General features: G+C 38.1%; 1 protein-coding gene across 1 annotated transcript in view; it reads left to right on the forward strand.

Annotated features, from left to right (window-relative positions):
* Window positions 1–19,323, forward strand: part of lix1.S (limb and CNS expressed 1 S homeolog) — an 86,339-nt gene that overhangs the window by 56,409 nt on the left and 10,607 nt on the right. The window contains exons 4-5 of the mRNA XM_018244345.2: window positions 6,031–6,126; window positions 16,036–16,113. Coding sequence (XP_018099834.1) covers window positions 6,031–6,126; window positions 16,036–16,113 — 174 coding nt within the window. The remainder of the gene's footprint in view (window positions 1–6,030; window positions 6,127–16,035; window positions 16,114–19,323) is intronic.

The raw sequence follows: 19,323 nt of genomic DNA on the forward strand, positions 1-19,323 counted from the left end.
TGCAGATTTTTGAAACACAGGTGTTCAGCTCACATGCCTTCTCAAGAACTGAGAATTTTAAATCACTGTTTTACAAGGAAATCAATCCTAGGAGATTAAGCGTAAAGGGTCATGACTTTGGCTTTGGGCTAGTATTACCTCATGCTATTTATTTTTACTATACAGTATTAATATGTATAGATGTAGTGAGGAGGCTGAAAGGAAGTTTGTTAGGTATATCTATAGTTGCTCTACTGAAGTAGGTCTCTCCATCCAAATGGTCCAAAGGCCAAATAGAGAGAGATTGTGCCAGGGTCCTTACATGGCATTGCCATCATCACAATGTACAAAGAGTTTTCACTTCTTCATCTTTTGATGTACTGGCTGACATGTAGTACATGGATACTGGTTAGAAGTAGGGATGTAGCGAACCGCCGTTTTGGTGTTCGCGAACGCCGTTCGCGAACACCGGCAAAAAATGCGAACGGTTCGCGAACCGTTCGCGAGCTTCGAACACCCGCAAAATCGTTCGATTCGAACGTTCGAAGGATTTTTCGTTCGATTCGAACGTTTGAAGGATTTTCATCGTTCGATCGAAGGATTTTCATTCGAATCGAACGGTCGAGGGATTTTAATCGTTCGAACGAATGGAAATCGTTCGAACGAATGGAAATCGTTCGATTTTAGCGGTCGAATGGTCGCGAACTCAAATTGCGAACGTTCGCGAACATTAGGCGGACGCGGACGGTCGAAGTTCGCGCGAACAAGTTCGCAGGCGAACTGTTCGCTACATCCCTAGTTAGAAGCAGTGGGCCACCAGGCTTTAGGAATGGCTTTTAAAGTCAACTTTTAAAAACTGGGGGGGAAATTTAATAAAATTTGCAAAGAGAACAAAATTTGCTCTCAAATAAGGCTAAAAATGTGCATGTCGCAATGTAATAATCTTCATAAGGCTTTTATTGCGTGGCGAATCTTAATTGCGCAATGAGAACTTTTAAGAAGAGCTTGAAGGGGCATAAACTTTTGGAGCAAATGAAACAGTGTCATGAAGTTTTATTATATGCACTGCTCACTATTGAAAACTATAAAATTCGTAATCGCTATCCTAGGGGCCCATTTACTAAGTGAATTTTCAAATTCAAAAACTTCGAATTTCAAAGTAATTTGTGGGTACTTCAACCATCGAATATTCTAAAATTCAAATCGAATTGAAAAAACTTCACAATTTTGACCATTCGAAAATCGAAGTACTATCTCTTTAAAAAACTTCGACTTCGACACTTCGCCGCCTTAAACCTGCTGAATTGCTGTTTAGCCTATGTGGGAACCTCCTATAACCAATATGAGCCGTTGGCTACGTTTTGAGAAGTTGAAGGGTTTTTTTTGTAAAATTGTACGATCGTACGATTAAATCGTATAAATCGAACGATTCCAAGGATTTCATCGTGAGATCGAAATTCAACCCTTGATAAATCTGCCCCATAATGTTGCGAGGATTCCAAAGGCAAAATTGTTTGCATTGATAACATTTATTCGCATTGCAAATGAATTGTAAATGCTTTTTCCATGAGTGACCTATATTATAAGAATTTGAGCACTGGGATACCCCAGCCAGGACCACCTCATTTTTAATGTTTTACTCCCCAATTGGATCAAGCTTGGCTTGGTTCTCCTTAACCAAAACTGTCTACCACCTGAACTTCCTTAGTATTCCTTATAAAAAAGAATCTATGAAGATGACATACTAAATTTTCATTTATAACCACAACATCTCTGTTAAAGTACCTCTACCCCTTGTGTCCATGTACTGGTACCGTGTACAGGTGTTCTGTCCTTGTATGTGTAACAGGTTAATATTTTGGAGTGAACTCCTACCAAAGTCAAGACCATTTCACGGGGCTAAAGCTAGTTTTCTGATTTGTTGTACAATGAACATTGAACATACGGTGCAATAGCACTTATATTTTTGTTATAATAATCAATACATTGAGAGGCAGTGCAATAATCCCTATGCTACTTAAACTGGTCCCTGTGAGGTTTGCAGCTGAGAGAAGAAATTGGCAGTGTGTTGTGTTCCTAGTACATGTACGTAATCTGACCTTGCAGTAATGGCTGTTGGATGCTGAGTTGCTTGAAAGATTTTATTTAACTTCTGGGTGGCAAATAAACAAGTTGTAACCACAAAAATATCTTGCCATGCAAATGCTTTAAGGATGTTGCACTGAATCAAATTAAAAAACATAAAGTGTGCTTAATATGCATAACTGGTATACAACTTTTCAATTTCATACTCTAGGGTTGGCTTGCAGTTCATTGCAATGCAGTTTATTTTCATAGTTCCTGCTTAGATTTGGAGATTTGTGAAGTGAAAGGATGACATTTTAGTAGAAAACAAAATTGTGAAAATAGAGAATGTGAGAAGCACTTAACTTTTATTTCCAAAAGGTTTCTTCAACATGGGGCCCAAAATCAGTGGTCCATAGATAAATCACAGGAATTAGGTTTAGAATATCTGGTAAATATGGAGAAAGAAAGATAAATGAATACAGAATGTATGTCAACATATAAGAAGAGAGGGCAGGAGAAATCCAAACAATAACAATTAAATATAAAGATGTACTTAAAAAGGAGATGCTGTAACATATTACTTCAGAGTAAACTGACTATGATGGTTCTTTTAGTGTAGAACAGAGACATTGCATTCTCCATTACTCCACCTATACTGCCTCCTTACAAGTGCAAGATGGGTAAGGGGTTTGGGGACAGAAATGGTGCACAAATGATAAACAGCCAAATAGGGGAAAAAAAGGATATAAAATATAACGATGCATTAAGTGCAGCACCAGATACATGGAGTACTATAAATAATGCCCCATGTGCTCTTCAGTATAAAGGTAAAACTAACAGAATGTTGTGGTGCTGATACCGGTATCATTACATACCTTACTGTACATTTCTAAATAACTTTAAAACCATTGGGAATCTTTCACAAAGCTATACTGGAATCCATTTCTCAAAAGAGCAACATTTTTTTATATTTGATTTTGAAATCTGACATGGGGCTAGACATATTGTCAGTTTCCAAGCTGCCCTCAGTCATGTGACTTGTGCTCTGATAAACTTTAGTCACTCTTTACTGCTGTACTGCAAGTTGGAGTGATGTCACCCCCCTCCCTTCCCCACCCAAGAGCCTAACAATAGAACAATGGGAAGTTAACCAGATACCAGCTCCTTAACACAAGATAACAGTTGCCTGGTAGATCATAGAACAACACTCAACAGAAAAATCCAAGTCCCACTGCGACACATTCAGTTACATTGAGAAGGAGAAACAATAGCCTGTCAGAAAGCAGTTCCATCCTAAAGTGCTGGCTCTTTCTGAAAGCACATGACCAGGCAAAATGACCTGAGATGGCGCCTACACACCAATATTACAACTAAAAAAAAACACTTGGCAGTTCAGGAATTAATTGTATATTGTAGAGTGAATTATTAGCAGTGTAAACTGTGTAATTTAGAAATAAAAACTACATCATAAAAATCATGACAAAATTCCTTTAAGTTTACTCTTCTGTATTCAACTATTTTGACCCCCCCCAAGCAGCGTGGGTCACATTTCCCCCCTTAGCTTTTCATTGTTCATATGATGTAGTCCATTAAAAGCTTTAGAAGCAGAGTTTCAGCTTCATTTTATAAGGTCTGAGGATGTGTTTTATGAGCAGAGTAATGAAGTCGGGGAATATAGTGAGCAGTGACACTGTGGTTTCTCAGGTGTAAGCTATGCTGAAAAGATTTCTTATAAAGTTTCCTGTTTAATGGAATATAGACTGAACTGTTGCAAGATTCTTAGGGCCAAAATGCCCTGACCTTTATTTTCTTAAGTGTAGCTGTATCAGAAAATTTATAGCATCTCAATTCAACAACATGAACACAGCGCCGCTGAAATATTTATGCTGGCTTTTAGATATCCCAGAGGAAACTCGCGCCCAGAAGTCTATTCTTTTAAACCATAGACATGTCCATAAAAATGATATATTACCTTAAATTAACATCCAATATTTAGCCAGAATAAATCATTTTGAAAAAAGTGCGGTTTTGATATATGATTTCATTAATTCATAGGTTTTTCAAAACCTCTGTCTGTGTAGTCTTCCTCTGGTTTACATGTCTTATCACGGCATGTCATTGGACGGGGGAATGTAATAAAAGTCGGTAACGGAAAAACTATTCACAATGCGAAAAGTTATGCCTCTGTGCGAATAAATTTTGCTTTTCATGAATTTAATATAGCTTTTGCGAACCCGGAAACTGTTTAGCGACCACTTCCGACAGTGGAAGACCATTTGCGAATTTTGTAGTTTGCGCCAATGCGCAGTCAATGAAATAAAACTTCTTACTGAAAAAGTCGTTATGTTTGCTCCAAAAGATGAAGATGCGCAATTAACATTAACAATGCGGAAAAATTCGCAATGCAATAACAGTTTAAGGAACAATATTACCTTGCGAAATGTGGATTTTTATTCTTATTGGTGCAAATTGTTTTTCTCTTTGTGACTTTAATTACATTCCCCCATAGAGTTGTGTATTAATTATATGATTTCTAGCAAGGGCCACTTTGCAATGCCGTGCTTCTGCCTCCTATCGGCGATATTTATAGAGTCACATGTGTGTGTCCCACCCATTCCATGACATCAGAGAGGGGCGGGTTAGACATGGGTCTAGAAATACCCAGGCTGGGTTAGGGTTGGGTGTGGCTTGTGAACAGGTGTGTCAGTTCAGGGATGATTCAAGAGCCACAAATGACTGCAACAAAGGAAAGGTAGTCATGTTATGTTTGGCTCTGTGTATGCTTTCTGCCTATTGCATCGGTGTGCTGATTGGTAAAAGAGTTGAGATTGGCCCATGTAAGGCTGCCTTACCCATCACCCAAAAATATAATTCCAAATCCTATTTTATCACATTAGTCAAGGAAACGTAACTTTAATTACACTATATAAATTATTTGAATCTTGTTTCCTTCAGTCTGGGAATTCATAATCATAGTAAGCAGGCAGGAGCCATTTTATTAAGGCAAGCCTTGCATCATCTCAGAATCTTGTTTGTGCACCAGAATGGGGGACCTGATGTCCATCCCCATGTACTGGGAATGTGGGGAGAGCAGTGACATCTAGTAATTGCTGAATGGTAAGGGAAAGTAACTGTAAGTAACTGCCTGCCCCGCCTCAATGCCTAAGGCATAGAGGAGGGCCAGGTGATATTTGACTTTTATTATGTAGCTTTTTATGTCTGAGTGACAGGTCCCCTTTAACAGTTATTTTGTAGCTTCTCACATTTTCACTAAAGTACCTGAATTCAAATCTATGCAAATACAAAATATATACAAATAGCCTCCGTCTTATTCAAGTAACCCTCCTGTATTTGTCTGCAATTAATACTTCCCACTACAATTTTGAGCAGGACAGGCTAGTGTGCCATGTGCATGCTAAACTAACAATAAAAGGATAGAGAACAAGAACAAGAGAAGACAGTGGTGCAAACAGAGTTGGAGCAAACACATAGGTCAGGTTGAAACCGACAAGAACCTGGCAAAGTTTGACTGAACCAGCCTCATTAGGTAGTGTAAGCATGTAACAAGCCAGGATCGAAACAAAAAACAAGATGCAAAATCAGACACCCAACAGGTAGAAAGAGGACATGGATGTGAATGATGAGAAGCTCTGCTAAGAGAACAGACTGGAATAGGACAGATACAAACTGGTAAACATGAATAAGGGACTAGAAAGAATATAAAGGTGGGATGCAGCAATGTATTTTCCTTTGTCTCAAGATAGTAGGTGCCGCTTCATGAAAAATTATCTTTAGATGAGATTTCATAAATATATTTTGATCTAGTTTCTATTGTAAGCATACAGGTGTGGGAAATATAATGTGGTTTATAAGAAAAAAGCAAGAGGCTAAAATAGGAATCTGACAATTAACATCACTGTATTTTGTAACATTCACCAAATACACACTGTACTGAATATATAACTATACTTTGTATCATTTCAGGGAAACATGCACGATGCAGAAGATCCAAGCACAAGTGTTGGAGCATACCACTATATGCTGGAGACAAACATTGGCAAAACCATGATGGAATTTCAGGTACTGTGGGAAAACTGTTTTGTAAAGAAGTAGTTGACTCATATGCCGCAAGTAGGTATTGTTGTTCAACTACAACTGCCAGAACTCAAGCAGTCTTCAGCTGATGGTAGATGATGAGAATTAACAATAGAATTAGTCAGTAGAAAATGAATGTTAACAGGATGGACAACACCAATGTGATGTTACAGTGTTATGTGTTCTCTTGCTGTCTGTGTATTCTTGCTGTCCTACAGCTAAACTCCTTTCATATTTGTTATTATACTCACTGCTACTACAGGCACCATTCCATGCTACTGGCCCACAGCCACAATGCATTCCCAGAGACTATTATCCCCACTGCTTCTATAGGCACCATTTCTCCCTACTATACCTGCTATCCCACAGCCACAGTCCCTTCCCAGAAACTATTATCCCACTGTTACTATAGGCACCATCTCTCTCTATTATACCTGCTATCCCACAGCCACAGTCCCTTCCAGGAGACTATTATCACCACTGTTACTATAGGCACCATCTCTCCCTACTATACCTGCTATCCCACAGTCACACTCCCTTCCCAGAGACTATTATCCTCACTGCTTCTTTAGGAATCCTCTCTCCCTACTATACCTGCTATCCCACAGCCACAGTCACTTCCCAGAAGCTCTATACCTACTATAACACAGCTGCTGTCTTGTCCCAAAGGCTACCGACAGGTGTAGTATTATTGGTTTCTTCACATTCTTTCAAACTGCTCTTCTGCTTGGCCTCACTAGGGATTAGGCCAAGGGAAATTCAGTCTGCTTGCATTTAACTTAAACATCTCTGGTTTATAGTCAGCGAGATCTCTCTACTCATCACTGGCTAGCAGACTAATGAAAACTTCCAGTGCTCCCCATGAAACAAAAAATCAAGGTCAGCTCACTCACCTCTAACTGCTATTTTTTGCACCAACATATTACAGGTGTGAAAATATTGTTTTGCTGTAAATCCCCTAAACAAGTATCACATTTCATTCTCAAATGCTCCCTGAATTAGTTTCTAGGCTGTGACAATACATGTGGATACCTGGGCACCTGCTGTGTTTTAAGAAACTCTTTCCCCAGTGATATTTCCTATTCAGTTGGGAAATATAAGAAGCAAAATAATTGTTACTGTTGTTAGTTTAACAAATGTAATTTATTGCCAGCATTTTATGTTCTTTATCCTATTTCTAAACATTGCTTTGAGCACCACATAAAAGAAACATAAATGGTGCCAGCAAATAGCACAGGCACCAGATGACTGTAAAAGGAAACAAAGTAAAATCCAAACTGCCCTGGCCCATTATCAGATCAGAATAAGTAAACATTTCCAAATCTCAGAGTCTGTTTATATAGTAGGTGAGGAGAGTACCCAGCAGAACTTGATGATACACAGAAGATGCCCATGAGTAAAACACTCTGAGAATAAAGTATAGGGTCCCATATGTGAAATTGCTCTGAGTGTAATTCTGAGCAGGAAATGAGTTCTTTCCGGCCCTCAACACTTAACATAGGTGAGAAAAGTTATGACAGCGAGGAAAAAACTGCCTTGGAAATTGTTCATTTGGGATTGGTAAACTGTAAAACTGGAAGGAATATAGAAACCCTCCTACTCGCATTTTCAGGTCTGTAGTTAGAGGAAATTATGGACATGGACTATTAGAATATGAATCCCCCTTACTCTCCCAGAAATACTGTATAACCCTGTTCAGCTGTTTTTTAGATACAATTCTGAAGGAGCAAGAGGGAAGATAATGGGATAAGTACAATAGTTTTCACAGATACAAAGGGTTGAAGTGTTCTTCCCTTCTCTTAGGAAATAGGATAAAGAGTGTACTATGGAGCTATGTTACAGAGAAAAGACGTGGCAGGCTCCCTACAGGCTCATGCAGATGCAGCCAGTGCAATTGGTTGTCAGCACTTTTCATGTTATACATATGTCACATCATACACTTTTATTTCACTTTTTCACCTTATTGTTCAATCCTAGGGTTGCTATGTGTGCAGTGAGTTAGAGCAGTCCTATGACTGTAAAAATATCATCCTCGGAGCTTGCCTGTGTTAGCTCCATGCACTCCAAGTCTCTGTAGTGCTCATTTATGTACACAATTGCAAGTGTGACATACTAAACTGGCCACAAAATTTTGCACACATTAACAACATATATGAAAGGTTCTTGTTACAATACCTGCTCTTTATGAGTACTTGCCATCAGCGGTGTACCTGTACCGTGCCAGCCCCCTTGCAAAAAAATCTTCAGAGTGGCCCAGCATGCATTTCAACCATTACTGCCTGCCCTGTCTTGCCGCCTGCTCACTCTCTCGCTCGTCTCTAGCTGCATGATGTTAGTGGTGCAGCCAGGGAGGGGGGATTTCAGCTGGGTAGGGGGCAGTGGTATAACTAGATATTACTGGGCCGCACAGCAAATTATTTTTCAGGCCCCCAAAATGTTTAGAGGTTGACTTGTTTTACCAATATTTATTGAAACTGTATATGAATTAGGGCCTCATGGGGCCCCTATACCTTCTGGGCTCCCCCGCAGCCACAGGGTCTGCTTCCTCTATAGTTACACCCCTGGTAGAGGGATTTATTTAAAGTTATAGAGGAAGCAGATCCCACAGTTTGGGCAACCCCTGTTCATTGGACCCCACTGTGACCTTGGGGTCTGCTTCCTCTATAGTTGTGCCCCTGTTTGCCATGAGTTCCATTGAATCTGTCCTCTGCTGATGAATAGTGTTCAAGTGCACTCACTAGAAAATTTGGGACTTAGCAGCAGCCTGGATGTGGCAGTAATTCTGGATTCCAGCAGATGGTTGCATTATGACTTTTACCAAGCAAACTGTGTGTTAATGACAGTATTAACATTGCATGATTACAGCTACACTGTGCAAATGCTGGCTGCAACTTTCTACCAATTTCCAGAAATGTGCATGGTAATTGACTCACTTTTTGTGCTTCATGCACTATTGCAAGGGACACAACCCAGTGCATTGACACAATGACACTAGAATTCTGGGGGGAACCGTGTATTGTAGGGGGAAATACTATAAGACAATTTGCAGCATGCACTGCATTTGTACATTTTAATTACTCTTCTGTTAGCTACCTGACAAAGCATGCACACAGTATCCCAACTGACTCCTGAGCAGGTCTTCTAAGAAATGTTGTGACTTCACACCCAAACTAGCAGCCAACACCAGGGAATATTATTATTAGGTCACATATAAAAACTGTCGGTTTATAAGGATACTTCTACTCCATGACCTACCATCAAGGTCTATGACAACCCAATAACTAAGGGGGATTTGGAGACAATAATGGGATTGATCTCCTAACATAGGCACTAAATTGCACAACTGCAGTTACTCATAGCAAACAATCAGATGTTTGCTTTCATTTAACTTGAAGTAGACTGATCTTGCAAACAATATTCAGTTGGGTGGGTGCCAGAGCAGAAACAGACATATTTTGCATAGAATTCAACACTCGTAGGACTTGTATAGACTGAAATGATGTAATGTTGAGGCAAAGCACAGCTATTTAGGATTTATTATATCTATAATATTTGTTATATCCCTTTAAAAGAAAACCAAACATTCCCATAAACATTAAATACTCCCCAGGAGGATTTTTTCACAACGCTAGATTCTTTCCCATAAAACTATATATGGATCACATGAGTCAATTAATTGGCTCTTGTTTCCATCCGAAACAAATTGATCATCAAGAGAAAAATTAAAGAGAAGTAATAATTATTGACAAATCTGAGAAATTGTAACGATATTTAAATTAAATATTTAAACCCTTTTTTATCAGTGGTTGGAAACATAAAAAAAATAGAGCATAGGCAGATTGAATTTGAGATATGTTATATTTACGCCATTCATTAAAGTTTTTATGACTCTCAGGAAATGTAATTTGCCTATTCCTTTAATAAAATCCATATTTTACCAAAGTTTTTTCGCTTAAATGACACCCCTTGTCTTTGAAATTTGTTCAAAAGGGGAAAATGAGCTCTGAATAAACAAACCCCTCTTATCCCTAAGCTGCAGTTTTTGAGATAAGGAGCAGCTCTTGATACAGAGCACTTATTTTTGGGCTAGCAATTATTTTCATAAACTTCATCTTAGTTCAGTAGAACCAAGAATTGGTAAAAGGAGAGCACTTTCACTTTTTTGTTTGATGCAATAAATAATAAAACTGTATATATAAATCCTATATCCATGAGCTCATGTCATAAAATGTGTGTACTGCTCCTTGGCATTATAGACCAGAAGAATTATTTCAGCCAACACCCAGAGCAACGTCTCTTGGAACGAGACTTTTAAAAAGTTAAAAGATCAGACTAATAATAATTGGATTGGTATTTTTCTCCAATTGTAAGTAATATTTTTCTGCATTTGGAAAGGGGGGCCAACTGCCAACTGCCAAGTTCGAGTCATGCCTTTGAAGACTCTAAGCTAAGAAAAATACAGTTAATTTAGATATAGAGCTTGACAAATACCACTGAGTGTCTCTTTTATATAATTCCATATGTAAAGCTGCTCGTAAAAGTGTGATGCAAAATAACAGAATAACAGTAATATTTTACAATGCTATGGGTCTGGCATAGTCCCTTGAAATCAAAGGGACCCAAAAAAAAAAAAAAAAAGATAGTGTAAAATGTGGGAAAATAACACAGGATTTTTAATGTGAGTTTTTACAACAATGCAGAGATTTTACATAAGTTTTACAAACATACAGATTTTTATGCAAGTTAATACACTTGGCTGCCCACTGCCTGAATAATATTTATGTAGCTTTATAAATACACATTCTTTTACAGGGTACAAGGCTCTACAAATGCACCAAATACAGTTGTATTTATTTGCCATTTTTATCCTTCTTTTATGAATAGCTCCTAGACATGGCAAACATCTTTCCCTGGTGTTTATCCAGTGCAATAATGAAGCCGATATTTGGATTAATTACTGAAAATCATTTTGAATAAAATGTGCAGCCTGATGTACAAAGGGAGGAATAGTCTGGCTAAACAAGTGGCTCACCAGAGGGTTAAGGTCAATAATAATATTTAAATAACATTCCTATTAAGAGCTCTAGTAAAGGAGCATTAGTGGTACTTGTGACAGCTACTTTAGAGAGTGTATTTACCAGTTAAGTGACTTGGAAAGTTTTGATCCACCACCTAGTGATCCTGTCACAAATGTCCTTGTCATTTATATGTATGTATGTATATTTTGATTTCTATAGCATTACATATATAGTTATCTCTATGCACTCAGTGCTGTACAGCAGAACAGTACTTTAATAAAACAGGGGTGATTACAATAATTAATACAAATAAAAATACAATGTACAGTTGCATTAAAAATTAGGATTAAGTAAAGTGTAAAAGAAACTAGAAGATGAAGTTCCCATAAAGCTTACAATCTACTTGTATCAACCCCAATAATTCACTCTACAATATAAAATTGACTTCCTGAACCAGCAGGTGTATTTTTTAGTTGTAATATTGGTGTGTAGGCAGCCATCTCAGGTCATTTTGCCTGGTCATGTGCTTTCAGAAAGAGCCAGCACTTTAGGATGGAACTGCTTTCTGGCAGGCTGTTGTTTCTCCTACTCAATGTAACTGAATGTTACCACCAGGGCTGCACAACGAAGGGCCCACCTGTCAGTCCCCAGGGGCCCCCTCTGACCGTTAAATTCCTGGCATGCGCAAAAAAACGCACCAAAAAGCTACAGTGACGGAAGTGCAGTGACGCGCATGCACACAAAAAGCCCAAAAGCGCAAAAGATGGCCAGCAATGGGGGGCCAGGTCTGGGCCGGCTGGGGCCCACCGGGTTTTTTCCCAGTGGCCCAGTCCGACGCTGAATGTAATGCAGTGGGACCTGGATTTTGCTATTGAGTGCTGTTCTTAGATCTAGCAGGCAGCTGGTATCTTGTGTTAGGGAGCTGTTATCTGGTTACCTTCCCATTGTTCTGTTGTTAGTCTGTTGGGGGGGGGATGATACCACTCCAACTTACAGTACAGCAGTAAAGAGTGACTGAAGTTTATAAGAGCACATGTCTCATGACTTGGGGCAGCTGGGAAACTGACAATATGTGACAATATGTCTAACCCAGGTAACCCCATGTCAGCTTTCTTTTGAGAAATGGATTTCAGTGCACAAGTCTGCTGGAGCAGCACTATTAACTGATGTGTTTTTTAAAAAAAAACATTTTTTCTCATGACAGTATCCCTTAAAATAATGCAAAGAGGAGAACAGGAAGATTTCTCAGATAATCTAGAGACTTTTTGCAAAAGGGAGACAGGGATATCTTTAATACACTCTTTATTTTTTATTTAATTACCATCATTTTGCAGGGCTTTACATCCCCTTATAACAAACAAGGGCTACAGAGAGGGAGGAAAAAGTGCAGTTGTTTTACAGATGACATGCTGTTTTTATATGCCTGGATGTGACACTAGAGTTTGTATGCCCTTTCATCCTGGGATTTCATAAATTATGCATTTCTTTTCTTCCCAGTGGATGTTTTCCCAAAATGTGGGATAACTTTGGGGACTAAATTTGCTCCTATATTCACCAATATTGATGAAAATGAAGAGTGAAAACAATTTGATTATTTCTGCACATGACAGCAAAAGTAATTCTAAGCCACTTTTTGATATACATTCATCAAAACTATTCAATGAGTTTTTTAAAAAAAAAAAAATTCCCCATGCTTCATGCCCACAATTTACCAAGGCCCACGAGGTGCAAAGTGCAGCAGAACCCCTGACAGAAATGAGCACTAAGGAGTTTGCTTTCACATTCTAACACATTACTAACATTCAAATTTCTATTTTTATAACAAATATCTAAAAATTTGTGGTTTTTCTATATTTCTTACAACTCTAAATTTGATGTTTATCGTGTATAAAAACCACAAAAAACTCTTGTACAAATATTCACCATGTTTTGGATTGTTTAGCATGTCAATTTTAAATTCAATTATTTCACATTTTTTTACATTTAAATTCAGATATATAAATTTCGTGGCATTTGTGGTTTTATTTGTAGGTTCAAAATTCTCTAAAACTACAAAAATGAGATTTTTGAATATTTGAATATTTGAATTCCATTTATATTTCACTGCTGAGTGTGAAACATTTTCATTTATAAAAGTCCAGCCCAGAACCCTGATTCCTTTGCATGACATTTTTATTTTTAAAATGTCCTTTGTGAAGTAATGGTACCATGTTCTTTTGAAGAGAAGACGATAATACATGCAGGGAGTATTACATGATTGCATATGATATAGGATTCATAGGAGAAGTGGAATGGAAAGCAATACATAATTTGTTTAGATGATCTTCACATACAGATTCTGAAATAAACTTCCACATTTCATCAAACACAGTATTTCAGGCCAGAACATTATAAATGCACATTCTACACTTGAGTCCAAGCCTTTAAAAAGGAATCTGCAGGCAACAGGTGACAATCAAATATCTGCTCTCTGATCGTTTAATATCACCAAACTTATGGCCAATATATGATTTAATATATTTGTATATCTGTAACAGGTCATTCTGTAAATTGCAATAATAACCTTTGCTTCACCCAGCTTCTTTCCATTAGGAGAGATGATTATTATTATTCTGCTTTTAAGGTATTTAGCACAATTAAAGTAGTTCTTGCTGTGGTTCCAAAAAAATCTATAAAAGACATGGGCTTCATTTACAGAGACTGGAGGCAAGTTTGAAAGCACTAAGGAATGCAAAAGAATGCCACTTGTTCACGCTAAAACACTTGCATATGGGATCTGTCTGCACTCTGTACCTAGCGCCAAAGCGGCAATCTGGCAATCTGAATGATGTGCAAATTAAAGAAGAACTATCACAAAATAAACAATTAATATAAGCTTCATTTCATGGAAAAAAATATTTCAATATGCTGCCCCATTTATAAAATAATCATATCACTTCGTATTATCTCCCTCTCAGCATCTGTCGCTCCTAATTCTCCCTTCATGTAGAAATCTGAGTGAGATTTTCATTGACAGTTAGGTCTAATACATCTGCTAGGAAAGGAAGCCCACCTTATAATATATATTATATATTAGAGCTCACTCAAATAACCGACTGCAGCAGAATTAAAATCAAACAAAATAATTGACTCTTGTACAAATTCTACATGTAGAGAGACAATGTCTCTGGTAATTTGAAAAAGTGAGCTCTTATATCTTCTAAGCAACAGGAACCCCACAAAGGATGTATAAGCCCTAAGTGGAGTGGTAAAACTATAAAGAAAATGTGTGTGGGGGGGGGAACAGGGGGCCCGGGCCAGGGGATCTGCTTCCTCTATGGATTTAAAGAAATTCCCACTTGCAAGAGAGAAGCAAAATGGGTAGGTTAGAGGGAGGGAGGGAGGGAGGACAGGCGGAAAAAAAGAGAGCATGGGAAGGTGATCAAGAGGGAAGGAGGATGGATGGGCATCTTAAAATGAGAGAGGGGAGGATTAGCGGGTGAGCATCCAAGAGGGAAGATGGGTGGGACAAAGCACAACCCTGAGGGAGAGAGAGTGAGAGAGGGAGTGAGGGCGCATGGGCGGATGGCCAAGAGGGAGGATGGGTGGGTGGGCACTGGGCAGGTGGCCAAGAGGGAGGTGGCTGGGTTGTGGCAATAAGGTTAAAGTGCGCTCTGGACCCCTCTGAAGTTCTTTTGCAGGGGGCCCCCGTGCTGTCTAGGTGCCTTTTTTTATTATATGTGCCCCTGAGGAAGACCCTTAAAGTCGAAACGCGTTGGACTCACCAAATATAATTTTTTGTATTGTTTGTTATTTTTTCCTTTTTGTAATAAATTAATTTTTTTCAACTGGGTGTGCTATCCGTTACTGTCAACATTTAGCCTTCTAGGTACGCCACTGACTAACTGTCAATCAAAATCTGACTCCAACTCCTGCATAATAGAAATTAAAGAGATATATGTTGATAGGGCACTGTTCAAAAACAGTACTTTTTTTATTTGATTATACAGTACTTAGTTCGAGATTATTCTAATACTAGTTTATTATCATCTTGGCGTTAGCTATCTTTGAACGAAGTGCATCTTTGTGCCACACCCCACTCTCCCCTCATGAATACAGCTCAGAGGCCAATTTTTCAAGTGCAAAAAACATGGTAGTTAAAGGTGCTGAAAGATTATCCTTTCTGGGCCCTGCTAGACAGTATATATATATATATATATATATATATATATATATATATATATATATACACTAGATCAGCACTCTGTATCCTGGAAGTGATGCCTTTGTGGTGTTGCCAATAGAGGGTATACAAGTTTGTTTATAGCTAATGATATAAATACAGTCTGGTAGTTATATTTGCTCAGTTTCTTAAGAGAGCATTAAATATCTCTCTTTTCAGCCGTATATGTATACTGACTACTGTACAGAGGACCCATCACACTTTGCACTGTGTAGTGCATAGTGAAATAATGGCATTAACAGTACTGCAAACAAGGCACAAGGACTAAAGGTATTGGGAAAGGGTCCCAGTCAAAGGGTCAGAGAGTACTAATAGCTCATATGCTTTGCCTCTAGAGATGAGCAAAATATTTTGCTTTGTTTTGCTGAATAAACACCCATAGACTCTAAAAGATAATTAAAAAAATGTTGAGTGGTTTGAAAAATGTCACGTGTCAATGTTGCGCGAAAAATGCCCATTGACTTCAATGCATTTGGTGAATTTCTTTCCAATTCGCAAATTTTTGCCGAGGCAAAACTGGTCAGATTCGCCCATCACTATGTTGTCTCCTGATCTGAGTATGCAGTTGTTACCTTGAGTACCATCTTCTATCTTCATTAAATTGCCAGTACCATATACTTGGTGAGACCATTTATGTTTACTTTCCTGTTACAGGAACTTATGATAGTCTTTCAGCTTCTGCACTGGAATGGAAGCCTTAAAGCCCTCAGAGAAACAAAGTGCTCCCGCCAGGTAAGACATTGCAAACATATTATTCACCACTTACTCCTAACCTACTGTATAAACATTGTCAACATACATTCGTGTTCAAAATCATGTTGCCTTAAAAAATTAAATTAAAAGTTATTAGTTCTGTTGGGAGCATTTTACTGATATACAGCACCCAGCAATGTTCCAATGACTATACAAAATCCACCTGGAACTGTGGTTTTATGTGCCAAAAAAACTGGGCTGTTCTTAAAACTCAAATTCACACAAACACTGGTGGGTATTGATTGACAGATTGATGGCAGAGGGCATTTTAACACAAGAACACTCTGTTCAATATCCCTATATTTATTTTATATTATACTTGTTTCCTTCGGTTTAGTACACTAGTTATTTTCCAACAAAAGAGGAAAACTATAATTGAGGTTTATGCAAAGGGAATAATACATGGAATAGGTTCTCAAAGCAGATGCTAACTTAAAGTACACAAGTCATCATAAACCATTGGTGCCTGGCCCAAACAAAACAAACTCCACAATTTGGCCCAGCCTATACCAAAGTGAAGAATGGAAACAAATCCTCACCTAACATTATTGTAAAGCACACTGAAACATCACAATGGAATGAACACTATAACAGCGGGATATTTTATCCTATTATATTGTTTGGATTCCGGGTAATTAGGGATGTAGCGAACTGCCGAAATCATTCGATTCGAACGATCGAAGGATTTTAATCGTTCGATCGAAGGATTTTCATTCGAATCGAACGATCGAAGCCATTCGATCGAATGCTTTTCATTCGATCGAATGCTTACAATCGTTCGAACGAATGGAAATCGTTCGATTTTTAGCGGTCGAAGGAATTCGAATGGTCGAATGGTCGAACGATCGAACGCGAACTCAAAATGCGAATGTTCCCAAACGTTCGCGAACATTCGGCGGACGCGAACGGTCGAAGTTCGCGCGAACTAGTTCGCGGGCGAACAGTTCGCTACATCCCTACGGGTAATGAAACATATACAAAAAAGTGCCATTTGTGGCTTTTAAGCTGTTACAAGATTCACGTTCATAACTCAACTTTTATCTTTTGTTTTTAAAAAAATGTGTATGCTAGAGCTACAAAGTTTGTGCTCTGAACTTTTCTGTTTACTCAGGTACTAAGGTAAAAAAAGAATTGGTAAATGCGCAATGTAGTTTATAGCCATACTGCCATAAGTCATGTAAATTGGAAAGTTATATAGGAGTATGGGGAAATTCACCACCATGTCTTTAAAGTTTACTTGGCATCGCCCAAAAACAGTTCCTGGCCACAGCCTTTATATAATGTCATTTTGCCCAACTATTAGCCAAGATGCCTTTGTGTAGGCCTGAGGAAGAACAGATGAAACACCAGAGTAACTTTTGGAATTTAGGAACAAATGCAAGAGCTTTCCAACAACTACATAAATCCCTTGGAGTTTAAAGAGGGCATTTTGTTAACTTGACACAGAAGGGAATATTGTGCCTTTTCTGGCACATGTAGTAACTGACACCACAAGTCAGAAGAAAGATTCACCAAGCTGCATCTTGCTTTCAGTCATCATGAAGGCATCAGTTTATCTGAGAACTAGAAGGCAAGCGAGTTTAATCATCATAGTATTATAGAAAATATTGTGGTTTAATCCTTAAAGCTAAGGATGCTGGAAGTTTTATGTGCAGCCAGGGGATGGGGGATAAACACATTTTGCAGAGTTCTTATGCTTTTTAGCTTTCAATATCTTTAAATATCTTGAATTGTCATAAGGGGCTGGGATTTACACTTCATCTGCTGAAGGACGGGAGGTTGTGTAACATTGTCTTAAAGGGGACCTGTCAACTTAAGAAATAATTACAAATCCTATTTTATGAAGTTAGTCTAGCAAAATAAACATCACTTCAACTATAAAAAATATTTAAATCTTATTTTTTTTAGCCTTAGAATTCACAACCAGAGTAAGCAGGCAGGCACCATTTTGTAGACACTGTTTTTAAGTCAAGCTTTGGAATGGAAAGTGAAAGTAACTGCTTGCCCCACCTCTATGCCTAAGGCATAGAGGAGGGGCAGGCAACATAAGATTGACAGCTAAGACTTTTAAACAAGTTTATAAAAGGTATGGATGTTTTAATTTAAAAAAATATTTGGGCTTCATGTTCAGCTTGAAAAGGACTTTTATTATGCAGCTTTTTATGTCTGGGTGACAGGTCCGCTTTAAAGGATTACTGTCTTCATCTTGCCCTACTTTCAACATTTTGCTATACCTTCAGTGGCCACACTTGTGAAGAGCTTGGGAATGCTTGTGGCACATACCTATAGAGCCTCTGGTATTTTGTCAGAAATTTGATTAAACCACATCTTCATTTCATGTGTTTTTCCGTCTTCAGTTCCCTCTAAACTCTTTCAGCCAAACTCCTATATTGTTTTTTGTTTTTTTTTGACAAATTAATTTATATAGGCATTCCCGCATTCATTGCCTTAGGGCCTGTAGTGCATTGGCAGTATTCTATGAAGAAATGTAATTATATTTAAACCATAACGATCAGAAAAGACTGTTAAGGCAGCATGTGTTTAATATTCAATTTATAAATATCACAAGGCTAAACTATTCAAATAGCTTTTGTACATCTTTGATATTTATATATGCAGTGATTAGGTCAAGTGTGTTGCTATGACAAATTTATAAAAAAGAACTTAATCTATGTTATGCATTCTCCACCTCTTTCCAAGAAAAACATGACATTTAATCCTAAAGCGAAAGGTGCACAAACAACATTATGCCACAAATTCACCATTCACCAATGGTGAACCAAAGATAGATAAATAGGTCAAAATCCATTTTCTAGGCTTGAAGATAAGCTGAAGTTTTTTTCTATTGGCACGATTGCTGTCCATCAGTCAGAGAGCAGGCAGAAACAGGGATGAATTATATACAAGTGCCAAAAAAGTGTGACATTTGAATGATCACTCATTATGGACTAGTTCATGAAGTTCTGGGTAGCTGAAAATCAAAAACGTGTAAGATAGTGATGAGCAAATCCTACCCATTTTGCCTTGGGATTTGGGAAACGACAGAAATATTAGCGAAATAGCAAATTTTAATCAACTGCATTGGAATCAGTGGGCCTTTTTTTGACAGGTTTCTTCTTGCCCCAAATGCTTTGGAGTCAATGGACATGTTTTCCCCAGTCAAAGCCTGTTTTTTTTTCCCCAAGTGAA

This window comes from Xenopus laevis, chromosome 1S (genome assembly GCF_017654675.1).
Source record: "Xenopus laevis strain J_2021 chromosome 1S, Xenopus_laevis_v10.1, whole genome shotgun sequence".
NCBI classification, from domain to species: Eukaryota; Metazoa; Chordata; class Amphibia; order Anura; family Pipidae; genus Xenopus; species Xenopus laevis.